At 41.1% G+C, this 13,172-nt stretch overlaps 1 protein-coding gene across 4 annotated transcripts in view; it reads right to left on the reverse strand.

Moving 5' to 3' along the window:
* Nucleotides 1-3,002: 3,002 nt before the first annotated feature.
* Nucleotides 3,003-13,172, reverse strand: part of GYG1 (glycogenin 1) — a 34,082-nt gene continuing 23,912 nt past the window's right edge. For 2 of the 4 annotated variants that reach the window (XM_059163825.1, XM_059163828.1), the window contains exons 6-8: nt 6,847-7,066; nt 4,940-4,990; nt 3,815-4,677 (exon numbers count right to left, since the gene is read on the reverse strand). In XM_059163825.1, the coding sequence (XP_059019808.1) occupies nt 4,504-4,677; nt 4,940-4,990; nt 6,847-7,066 (445 nt within the window). In that variant the 3' untranslated portion in view covers nt 3,815-4,503. Of the gene's footprint in view, nt 3,191-3,814; nt 4,678-4,939; nt 4,991-6,846; nt 7,067-13,172 lie in introns of those variants that run through there. The other 2 variants (XM_059163826.1, XM_059163827.1) reach the window with 2 other exon arrangements.

Here is a 13,172-nt window from a genome sequence, read left to right on the forward strand (position 1 = left end):
AAAGGTAAATTAACTATTTCATGAGAAATGTTCCAGTGAAGGAGACCTAATAGGCTTCTTGCAGGTTTAAGTAAGGAGATTTAAGATAAACATTCACATTAGGCATGAATTACAGACTTTGATTAAGCATGGAGTTAATCCCCAAAGGCATGGATCTGACCTTTGTGTGGGCAAATCTGTCTTACAGCGAAAGGCTATTCTATCCACCACTGTTCACAAGAAGATTAAAAAGAAATGATATATTGATCCTCTACAAATGTTCTTATAATCTGAGTTACTGTTGCCATTTTATACATCTTACTAGGTGACTCTTGGTATTTTAGGCTCCCTGGAGTTGGAAAAGTTAGTACTTCACCTTAATTAAGGCATATCCTTTAAAAGATCAAGGGAAGAAATCTGTTAGCCTAGTTCAGTGACTTCTCAGCCTATTAACTGGATACTTTTATGCACATTATATGCTATTTTCTATGGAATATCTATCACCCTTTTGGAATCAAAACATTAATAACCTTCAAAAAGTATTTACTTAAATTATGTAAGCTTTTTCACTTTAGAGCTTTTATTGCTTATACAATGTAAAAAAGGGGGGAGGGGGGACAGAAAGTATTAAGACAAAAAACACCAAGTGATATGTTTGATTCCCCCACACATACCAAATCTGATGCTTTGGATAACCTTTTCTCAATTGTAAAAAAAAAAAAGGCTTTGAATCTTGTGTTACAGACAGAGTTCCAAAATACACTTAATTATTCAGATTTCATACTGCATGGCAGTAGAGTTGTCTGAAAAGATTTCTGTTAATCTCAACCAGGGACCCAGGAGCCAAAAAACTGTTTGATCACCTAAAATAGCAGCCTTTGGTAAATACCTATATAGTTGACTCTTGAACAACATGAGGGTTAGGCGAGCTGACCCCATCTGTGCTTTTGGTTTGTATTTCTGACTCCCCCAAAACTTAGCCTACTACTAACCAGAAGCCTTACTGATAACACTCAACATGTACATAGATACAGGTCTTGTGTACTGTATTTTTATAATGAAGCTGGAAAAATTATTAAAATCAAATACAATACTGTATTAAAAAAATTCATGTGTTAAGTATACCCTCACAGTTCAACTTAGGTTGTTCAAGGCCAACTGTACTTGACCCAGTGGAAAAGGACTAGCATTCAAAGGCTCTTTCCTAAACATTTGACTCTTCCTATTTTTACTAGGCAAACAGTAGTGAGAAATGGTAGCTGAAAGAACCATTCAAGAAACAAATACAGAATAACTAGGTCACAAGAACTGAACTGCTTTGTATAAGGTGTGCGGAGCCTTTGCCCATACAGGTGTATGTTGACCTTGAATACATCACAATATCACAGCATAGTCCTGTAATAGAATTTGTGCCTCTTCTAGGCCAATAAAACCTCTGAAAACAGGGTAACAGAGGCTTCTTGTGTAGAGAAGCTGAATCAAAGTCCCAGCCAAATCTCACAACAAATTCTATCCTGGAGTTTTATCAGTTTATTTTTATATTATAATTTCAGGCAATCTATTTAATGAAAGCCTTTAAAGGTAAACGGTATTTCCCAACTCCTCTTTCAAGCCCTGGTCCTTCATAGCAAAATGAAAACTCGTTTATTATTACACACTGTATTACTCCCCAGATTTCTGGCATTTGTAATTCTCATTACATAGAGAGATTTCTCTGATCTCACTATGTGACAATACTATTTTTTTTTTTTTTGACAATACTTTTTTTTAAATGCAGAACATAGCTTTGGGGTTTGGAGTATAATAATTTGAATCAAAATCTACAGATTATTTACCTTATTCTCTGCTTATCTGCGATAATGTGTATACCATATATACATCATAGGATTGACAGAATTGAGATGGAAATGCCTAGTAAACTTTCCTCTTTTGCTTTCTTACATATTATTTAAAGGAGATTGAATTTCAGCATCTGAAAACCAGAGAATAAGTTAATCAAATAACTCAAGTATAAAAAGACTGTAATCCATTTGTGTGTTTGTAATAATAAGCAAAGAAAAAAGTAAACCATAACAGACCATTTTAAGGACATGCCAAATCTGACTTCAGCTTAATGCTCCAAGTCTCAGTGACATTAAAAAGATAAATACTATACAAATATATTTACACATGTTATTTATGGTAATGTTTTCTATATCCCTCAAAGAACTGAGATTATCTTTTGGAAAGGCTTCACTTTCATTATTAGAAGTTGAGCCTCCTGCTATGTAACCACCACCTGACCTCTTCATGCATCTTCTGCTAAAAACCTCATTCCCCGTTAGTATAAATACCACTTTAATGTATCAGGTGGTTTTCAAATGTTATTTGAAATTTGGAGTCTTTGGATTGCCTGGCAGTTACTTGGAGCAGAGACAATGCGCCGAGTAACTGGCCTCAACCGAGACCTACTGAATCAATTTTTAAGTGATGAGGCATAAAAAACTACTTACAGTTAAGTCTCCAATGCTTTAGGGAGCAGCGAGGCTGGAGACTCACACAGTTGCTCAAGCCCCTCATCTTCAGTTACTCCTTTTCCTCACTCTTCACTTCCAATCCATCAGCAACTTCACTGCCTTCATCCTGGTGAAAGGTATGCTAGATTACCACAGTCTCTGTCGGGGACCATGAGTGTAAACTAACTGTCCTTCCCATCAACTCTCTTGTCCTCAATTCAAACTATTTTCCACCAGCTGCAAAAGCAGTGTTCTTAAAATGTAAATCATAAAGGTAGAACAATTAGATCATCTTTAAGAATAACTGCAACGAACAGTCACCAACTACATCAAAATTCAGTAATTCATAATGATGCTAAGAACACAATCTCCCCAAAATCACTTTGGTTACCTTTGGAGGATAGCAGGAAACCAGTTTCCTATTTTATATACCCATCTCTCGACTTATGATGGGGTTACATCCTGATAAATGCCCCCAACATGGAGATCCTTGGATTTAGGAATAATTTGAGAAGAGGCACCCAATCGTAGTTTATCCTCAGAAATCATTTATTTGATATTTTACAATTTTAGGTAAATCCTCAGGTACTTCTTGAGCTCTTCTGTAGTCTGCCTCCAAGGTAGCCCTTAACCATTCTTGCCTCCAGGATTCTGTATCCCCGTGTATTCATTTGTACCCAAATTGAATAGGGCTGACTCGTGTAACCAGTAGGATGCTGTGGAAATAAAAGGGTGACCTTGCAGGTTAGTTAGGTCACAAAAGCCACTGCAGCTTCTGCCCAATTAAACCTCTCGAGTTTCTGGTCCTGGTCTTCTCTCCTGGTTGGCTGGCTGGTTGGTTGGTTGGTTTTCCTCCAATAGAGTAATTACTCACATCGCTTTTAAAAGGTCATTTTGGATCCTGCCCTAAACTGGCTTGCCATCCTTGCAACCTAGAATCCTCTATACATTTAATAAATATCCTTTACACGTGTATCATTTTAATTCATGGATAGAAACACTAGAAGTCACTGGTTCCAGTACTGATTCTAGAAGTCTGGAAAGATTATCAAGTATGTCCAGAGATTGACAATGAACCTGTGATGATTTTAGCATTGTAGTATTTTCTAAAATCTGAACATCACTTGATATGGAGAGACAGTGTGAGTGACAGAACAGATAAATCACCATCACTGGAGAACACTAGACTGAACTATTTCTAGATATCTAGAAACCAATTCCAAGTGTCAAGTTTTATGCTGTTTTTTTAAAACATTGACAAATTCTACAGATTATGAAAAACTACCTAATACATTTTTTTCCCTAAGGGGAGTGGGAATCCCTTAATTAGACAAACAAAATATGGCCAAAAGCCTTTATTTTCATACAAGGTGCCACCGTAGGTAACCATCAGAGAACACACTGCTCTTTACAGATACATAGAACTGAAAAAAGCATTTTAGCATGCTGCCTTACTGTACACAGAAAACTGGTGAACAATTTCAGACACTACAGTTAGGAAATAAAATGGGTTAACGCCGCTTGCCAATAGGTTTATGAATCACTCAGCAGTGTTACAGGATATCTTCACCTGAAAGCAGAATCACAATCACTCTGGCAGTCTCTGGGCCATTCTAAATAAAATGCAGGTCTAATGAAAGTGCAAGCGAGAGATACCCTGTCCCATCTGAAGAGAGACTGATCTAGAGCCATATTGGCACATTTTTAGAGTCGATAACAGCCATTTTAATTAGCCTGACTCTCCCTTACCACGTATGCTGGCCGTCAACAAAATTAAGAATTTCTGACAAGAGCTGAGTATTGAATAAGCCTAGGGTTAACAAGCAGAACGCTGTCCACATAAATAGAACTGCTACTTCACAACTTTTGCCCAGTTCTCACCTGTTGTCTTGCAAAATCCCCTTATCTGATGAATTCTAGCAAAGCTTCTAGCAACTGTAACAGACCTTTCCTAACCCAGCTCGAGATATTAAATATCAGAAACAAGTGCCTGTGAAGTGGATGTGTCCATGGGAAAAAGGCAGTGTTTCTACTGGAGGTAAGTGTCCAGTTTCCTCTTGATGTTGTCAAAGGAATCTGCTCCCATGTAATCAGCCTGGCCCTGCTCCCACCGCTCCTTCCGTTCTTCTGAGGACACAAAAGGCTGGGCTGCAGCCGGGATCTCCCCAAGGGACAGATGTGATACGGCTCCTGAGACGCCTTCCTAAAAAGGAGAGCATAATCACAGACTCCTTGAGAGCTGCAAATCAGACTGTTTTAAAGAACGCAAGAAGTTGAAGGTGAGAAAAGCCAGGATGAATTATCATGCAAAGTAGCAAAAACTGAAAAGTATTACACGAAACGAACAAAAGACACAAAAATACAAGGGTCATATGATTTATTCCTAACGAAATGAAGACTTCTTGACTCAGTGAAAACATTGGGAGAACAAAGTAAATTAGGGTCAATGTTTAAGTTCTGCATACCTTTCTACAGAAGCCACAAGAGAAAGCCAGTGTATAGACCAAGTCTGAAAGCTGCAAACAGTTCATTAGAAAGTGTAAGATGGACAGACAAAGGAACACAGTCTCACGATCAATTCTCGATCTGTGTGGGCTCTGAAAGGTTGAGAACTTAAACAAAATGATACCTCAGAGGCTAACCTTCAGAAAGCACCTAACCAGAGAGCCACACCACATACACAGTTGTCATGTTATAAAAGTGGGAGCTAAATGGTTTGAGACTATGCACCAAACTCCTCTGCCTGTTCAAGCTTGTTATCAAGTAGCATTTACTCTCGTAGCTCGTGTTAATTGGCTTAGTCTTGAATAGCTGTTTAAATTCCCATCCCCTTCCCTTAGTTCATAATTCTCAGTCCTTGGGTTGTGGAAGGAACAAGTGAAATGTGCAGGAAATGGAGCAAACCTACTCTACATTCAATCAGAATCTCATTACTTATAGAAAGGCCATTAACTTCAATTGACTGTAGAAGAATATCAAAGCTATCCTTCAAAAAACTCTGAGGTGAGGAGGTACTAGAAATAGAGAAAAAGGAAGGCGAATGAATGCATACAGGTATTGCTTTTAACAGAGAAAATGGGAGAACAAAATTTTTGTTTTAAACATGTTTAAATATGTTGAAACTCCAAGATATTTGGGTGGATTCCATGGGGAGGTTTCACAGCTCAATCAACATAAGTCCTTACCCTGTATTAGCCCTGCCTTTGCTTCCACTTGAACAGCAATGATATTGGGAGGCTCTTCCAAAGTTCTTGTTTCATAATATTGTTTGGAAGGTAAGAGTCTTGCAGACCTAGATTTGCGTCCCAGTTCTGCTTTTGATGAATATGTTTTATCACTAAGAGAAGTTACTTCTTTAAGCCTCACTTAATTTTAATATACAAAAGGACATAATAACAGTATCACTTACTTGACAGTAGTCCTAAGGGTTACATAGTAATAGCTAGCATTCCTTACACACTTACTATGCCAGGCAATGTTCTGAGTACTATACAAAGTATTATTTCATGGTCCATGTAAAGCAAAATAAGAATCTTAGTGTACATTTCCCTTTCTCCTTTTTATATATTGGTACAAGTGCTACCAAGTGAAATGGCTAAAATCTCTACCATGGCGAAGAAAGGATCTCTTACAACCTTAGACTCGACTGTAATTCATCCATTCAGTTCTGTTCTTTGTATCTTAATATGTAGCAGAGAAGTGTAACTTCTCATCTTCCAATGCTTCCAAAAGAACAAACCTCAGAGGAAGACATTTAAACTTGGAAAAGAGGCTAAGCAAGTTGCTGTTAAAATGTTAATGCCATCGTCCTCTTATAAGGAGACTTCTTTTTCAAGATTCTATGTAACCCTAAGAGCAGAAGGATGGCAAACCAAAATAACACTATAAATGTATTTGTTTTTGCAAGTGTTTGTTTTCATGTGTTACTGTAATGTTCACTGAAAATACATTCTTCTAAGCAGATAGCAAAAATAAACAATATGTCTATTAAATGTTTGTAGTTTCTAAAATCTGAAATAAGACATTCTTTATACTTTAGGAATAATCTCAGAATCTTAGGATAATGGGCTAAGAATTCTGTACATACTAGATACAGATATATATGTGTATACACACACACACACACACACACACACACTCTCGCACACACATACATACCTCTAAAGTCCTTTCTTACGCACTCAGATCTAATAAAATCTGCCACAAAATCTACAAAGTCTTTGGGACAGTATTCCTTCCCTGTAAGATGGACATTTCCTTTTGCTACAAATACCACCTCCATTTAAAGTACCACTAAACACTACCTCTATCAGTATACCAAGTTTTAAAAACTACAGCATTAAATTGCCTGAAAGAAAAAAACAGAACCTACCACATTTAGGTATAAGTGGGTGTCTTTGACAAGGCCAAATTGTTGAAGCAGAGGCAAAACGCTGGTGGTGAAGATGTCCCACCACAGGTTGAGAAACTCTGGATGAGTCATGGTTGGATCATGGGACTCACTTTTAACACTCTTTGTGCTGGGATCGTAAGTATAATTCCATGGTTTGATTCGTCCCAGGAAATGAACAACTTTGGCATTTGCACCAAATCTGCCAAGAGAGCACAAGTTGAAACCATTAGTGGATTCTGAGCACTTTGTTTTGTAGCCTTAACAATGCACCTTCCACTGGAAATAGTGGTTGGAAAAGAACTTGAGCTTACTGAAAAAATTTTTAGACCTATTTTTGAAATTATTCAGTTGTACGTTAAATATATACAAAAATCCAAAAGTAGCGGTGGGTCAGTGCAACAAACCAAACACCAATCCACTGTGGTAGGAAAGGCACAACCACCTGGAAAACCATTTGGTATAACCTAGTGACACTGGAAACGCTCGCACCTCTGACCCAGGCGCTCAGCTCCTAGAAACAGACCCGACAGGTCTTTCCCATGTGGAACCAGAGACACAGCCGAAATGTTCATAGCAGCAGCACTGTTTGAAACAGAACTATAAACCACCTGAGTGACCGGATCTTCAAGCTTGTTCAGCAAGTGTTCACCCCTTTTCCCAATCTCCACGGGGGAGTACACTTCCCTGCCACCCTGATAATTAATTGGGCATGTTCACAGAACCTGCCTTTGCCAGTGAAATGGAGGAGGAAGCAACAGTGTGTCTAAAACAAAACAAAAACCTTGCCTTCTCTCTGAGGGACTTCTGTCAGCAGAAGAATGCAGGAGACCCATGGAGTGGATGTGAATCAAACCTATGGCCCAGCTCCCAAGCCTGCTGAGATCATCAGAGCTGCACCAGCCTTGCCACCAACAAACCAGCAAGAAAGACATACTTACTATTGAATGTCACTGAGATTTTAAGATTATCTGTCTATTTTGTCATTCTTAAAGGACAACTTCTGGTATATTCAGATCAGGGAATACAATATAGCAGTGAAAATCAACTAGAGCTACACACATTATATAGCAAATGGATGAATTTATTAAATATTCAAATAGAAATTCATATATATGAATCCACTTATACAGGGCAAGACAAAACAAAAAAAAGTACTATTTAAAGACTAGAAAACTGGGGGGGGGCCTGGGTGGTTCAGTGGAATTGGGCATCTGCCTTCGGCTCAGGTCATGATGCCAGGACCTGGGACTGAGCCCTCCATCAGGCACCCTGCTCAGAGGAAGGTCAGCTTCTCCCTCTCTCTTTCCCTCTGCTTCTCCCCCTGCTCATGCTCTCTCTCTCAAATAAATAAAATCTTAAAAAAAAAAAAAAAAGTAGAGAACTGCAATCAATAGATGTGTCATGATGTTGGTCATCTCTGTGGGAAAGGGGAAGCTGTGATGGGGAAGGGATAGACAAGGCAGCTTCTAAGGTACTAGTTGTGTTTGATTTTTTTTCTTTTTTGAAGAATTTTTTAAATTTTTTTTTTATTTGAGACAGATATATATATGGAGAGAGAGAGAGAGAGAGAGAGAGAGAGGGGACAAGCAGGGGGAGAAGCAGAGGGAGAAGGAGAAGCGGACTCCTTGTGGAGCCAGCAGCCTCATGTGGGGCTCGATCCCAGGACGCTAGGATCAAGATCTGAGCTGAAGGCAAATTTTTAACCATCTTGGGCCAGCAAGGCACCCTGGTTGTGTTCCATTTCTTAGCCTGGATTAAGTAAAAAAACAAAAAACAAAAAAAATTTATATACCCTTTTGTTTATATACTATATTTCATAATTTCTTAAAAAAGAGTTAGGGGTGGTCCCATTCTAGTGGGAAGGAAATTTATGTACATAAAGCCACATAGTAAAAGTGAATACAACAAGTTCCAAAAGAAATATGGGAACAGTGAATGCTCCGGGAATGCAAAGGCAGGGCGGTCATGAAAGGTCAGTTCTGTGGGGCAATGACTTAAAGCTTGTACGACAGACAGGAGCTGGAGTGCCACGAGTTCTAGGTAGGGGAAGAGCAGGTATCAGGTAGTATATGAGAGTCAGACCGAGGGAGCCAAAGTCAGGAGCCAAAGATGAAACTCTGATAGGGAAAAGGAAAAATGGGATGGATCCCTGGGCATTGGGTTCGAATGTCAGATGTTAGTGGATTTATCCTACAGGCAACCAAAGTGGTGGAGCATGAAGTACAGACTGAAATAATGCAAACTATTCCTGTAGCCTTTCTAATCTTTTAAAGTTTTTTTGTTTTGTTTTTTTAAATGCCAGAGACCCATTACATAGCTATCATTATCTGAGAGTTTCCTATGTTTAGGGCCCCATTTTTTTTTTAAGATTTTTTTTATTCATTTGTCAGAGCCAATGAGTGAGTGAAAGCATGCATGAGTCAGGGGAGCAGGAGCAGAAGCAGGATCCCTGCTGAGCAGCAGAGAGGCCCATGCAGGACTCCATCCTAGGGTCCTGGGATCATGACCTGAGCCAAAGGCAGGCACTTAACCGACTGAGCCACCCAGGCATCCTGGGCCCAAACCTTTTTAAGGGCGTGACTGTGGGTAATTAACAGTCTAAAGGGAGATCTTACGAATGTGTTAACAGACGCTCCTAGAGGCCAGGGGGTCAGCCAGAGCCCCATAGCTATTAGGTGGGTACAGCCATTAGGTGGCAGAAAAGGGATTTGGTACAGTTCTGCCTTTCTCCCAAGCCTGTGCTCTTACCAACCCTACCACTCTGCCACTCCAAAAGTATGCAAGAAAAATAGAGCCTCCTGTAAATTTCCTCCCAAGACTGATGGACACTACCACAGTGCCTTTCTTCTGAAAACGAAGTAGATACTGGAAATTCCCAGGCTGACTCTTCATTTCATATTTTACACACACACACACACACACACACACACACACAGTACTCTCAGTTTTATCCTTAAAGGGTAACGCTCAAAATTTGTGCACACACGGCTATTAATTAAATAAGCAACTATTACATATGGTCAGTGCAGGACCCCAAAAGATTTTCACCCAAACAGGGAAAGGAGTCATCTAACATAAAAATGAGGAACAACAGCACAAATGAGTAACAAGCAGGGCGACCCGGCAATGCTGACACGAGGGGCTACGGGAATGAACCCCCAAGCCATTAGAGCAGGTGCGGATTTTCAGAAGAGGCTTTGTGCAGAACAGGGCCCAGCAAAGACCTGGGAAAGACAGCAGCTGAAGGTAACAAACAGCCTTCAACAAACGCTCCAGTGGTGATGGGGGGACCCATCCCAGAGACCGGACACTTGCGTGTGTTTTGGGGGTTGGCAGGCCCTACCTTGTCTGCAATACCAACCCCCCTGAGACCAGAACAGAGCACTCGCTTCCGCCTTCTCAGACATCCCGCCTCCTCACTCATTTTGCCTGAGCAAGACTACTTGTTTGCTCCTCCTAGAATAAAACTGACTGGTAGGTTTCAATCCATGATTTTGCCATATGAATGAATGTGCTACAGTCATTATAGGAGAGTAACGATGCTAATTAAAATAAGACGTGGCCAGAACATAAACACTATTTCTTGAATTAACCTGCTTCCCGACAGTTTGCACACGCTTCAACAGGAGTCACAGAAGAGCTAACACCTACTGAGTACTTATGTGGACGAGACACTGGCTGACAATTGCATGTTTTATATCCCAGTTAATCTCCAAAACAACTATGTGAGGAAAGCAAGGCATGAAATAGTTCAATAAGTCTAAGATCACACGGCTGGTGAGTGACAGGGCTGGGCTTCCACGGAGGCAGTCTGGTTCCAGAGCCAAGGTTCTTAGCCACAGCTAGGCTCTCAGTGAAAGACACTCCCAGAATTGGAAGGACGTCATCTGAGAGTGCATCTGTTACTTGAGAGATTAATTCCCTGCTTACAGACGGTAAATCTGAAGAGTGGAAAGGATGTGTCTAATGAGCCCTGGAAATACTCCAAATATAGTCAAGGACAGAGCAAGAAAGTAACCGATAGGAAAGAAAGCTACAAAACAGGCAAGCTGGCACTGCCCAAGACAGACTGTTCTCACAAGGGTTTAGTTTGCACTAAGGTAAGGGAAAGGTGGGGAGAACGAGAAATGGATGGTGGCGCTTAGGACCAGCAGCTGACCCTTATGTGGACTGTGCTACACCAGGTGTAAGGGCCACCCAGCTCCTCTCCAGCACCTCGCTCCCGGAACTGGGCCTTTAGAGCTCATGCAAAGAAGGACACGATGGTCTGGCCCACTGCAGAGCTGCAAACACCGCCCAGTGAGACAGAACCCCCATCTCAGCTGACGGCAGGAGGAGACACTTCTGTCTCTGGGTCCGTCTGTGCCCCATGGTGGCTCAGGGGCCTCTGCAACCTCTGGTTAGCGACCACCCCATATGGTTCAATGCCTTCCCCCTGCCATGTCCACAGACACCCCATCTGGGGACAGTCCACAGCCTGCACCTCACTTGGAGCTCAGGCCTGGGCTCCACCTTCATGAAGCCATGGTCCCTGAGCATCTCTTTAATCTAAATCATCAACACCCTCTGTGGCTAGAAGGATCCTTCCTCCTCAAAATTACCTTCTCTACCTATTCCACTGTTACCACCGAGAAAACTGTACCCACTGGAGGGTCCTTTCCTAGACTGAGCAGTCTTACTTTGAAGACAGTCCTCAGTAAGCCTGTTTGAGGTAGACGCAGAGGTCATAAGGGTTCCTAAATGTGCATGGAACGGCCCTTTGTGCCCGAAGCCAGGGAATTCCTTGGTGCCAGTGAGATGGGGGCGGGACGAGAGCGAGTGGGATGGTGGAGATGTGACATAACCACCCAACAGCTACCCAAGTTTCGGCAAAAACAAAACAAATCATAAAATGCACAATGTGACTAGGTCTCCACTGCGGCTGGGAGGACTGAGGAACTGACCAGAAAGTGCTCATGGGGATTCGGGAGGGAGACAGTGGAGAGATGCGACAGGAAGTAAGAAAGATGGTGTGGCATAAAGAAGCCACGTGCAGGCTTCAGAGGTCATGGGGTCAAGGCCATGGTCCAAGTAGGGGGTCCAAGCCCCCCACTTCTGTACAGTGAAGATGGGAACTTTTTAAAGGGATCAAGGTATTCCTTTAACCTAACTACCACACACCAAGCTGACCTAAGGAAATGAGTCGGGGTAGGAGAAAAGCAAGTGTTAGAACAAGGATTCTTCGGGAAGCATAGGCCTGGCTGAGTCACTGAACATGGAACGTTCTGGTCAGCCCACAAGCCCACTGACGGTGGGAGGGTGGGGCAGGGTGCAAAGGAAGGCAGCTGGCAGGTGGGAGACATGGGGCTCTGAGAGGAAGGTGGGAGCGGAGAGAAGACAGACATAAGGTCGTCATACACAGCCATGTTCTGGAGAGCACCTAGGGCTGCCCTTGGCTTGGTAGAAGGGATGCTGTCAGGCCTAACACTGGCCACCTTCTGTGAAGGTGTGTGAGTTACATGGGTAAAACTATATAACTATGCTCTAACTGTGCAAATAGAACAGTATTTACTTACACAGCAAAGTAGCCTGAAGGGCTTGCTCTATTAGCTTTCATAATAGAACAGTTTGCAAAAAAGATGAGCAAAAGGTCTCACTGTTTTTGTATCTAGAATTTCAATTAATCTAGATATAAATTTCATGTAATTATTTTTATCTCTTAATCCTGAAAATCCAAAATAACTGTATCAAAATGAAATAGGAGAACAGGTCCTAAGTAAAAAGGGAAATCACTTTTTTGCTTACAAGAATATTTTAGCCTAAATACAAATTCGGGCATATTTCTTATAGAAAGTAAACTCAGGGTATTTTTCTTGTTTTGGCTCTTTCACCATGGGCCACACAGAGGTACCACTCAGAATCTATGTTGCCTGGCTAAAGGCAAAATAGCTGACAAATAAGAAGGGGAAATACTGATGTCAAAAGATAAAGTTCAACTGACCTCGACCCAGAGCAAGGGTAACGGGAAGATTCACTGACTCACTGCCTGATTTATCCACCAAATTACCAGCCAGGAATAAAAAAAAAAAAAAAAAAAAAAAAAAAAAAACACTGGGTACATATTACAATTGTCTCTAAATTACTAAGAGCCATTCATTCTGACCCAGTAATGGGGATTTGTCTCAGCTTGCATACATCTCTTAAAATAAGTGTTCTAATTTTAACTTGATAGAATCTCAAAAGAGACATCCAGATCACAAGACATAGTTTGAACCTGAGCCAGCAATAATACTGCTTATGTTAGCCGTTAAAATAATCCCTGTGAC

The sequence above is a fragment of the Mustela lutreola genome, chromosome 2 (genome assembly GCF_030435805.1).
Source record: "Mustela lutreola isolate mMusLut2 chromosome 2, mMusLut2.pri, whole genome shotgun sequence".
NCBI lineage: Eukaryota > Metazoa > Chordata > Mammalia > Carnivora > Mustelidae > Mustela > Mustela lutreola.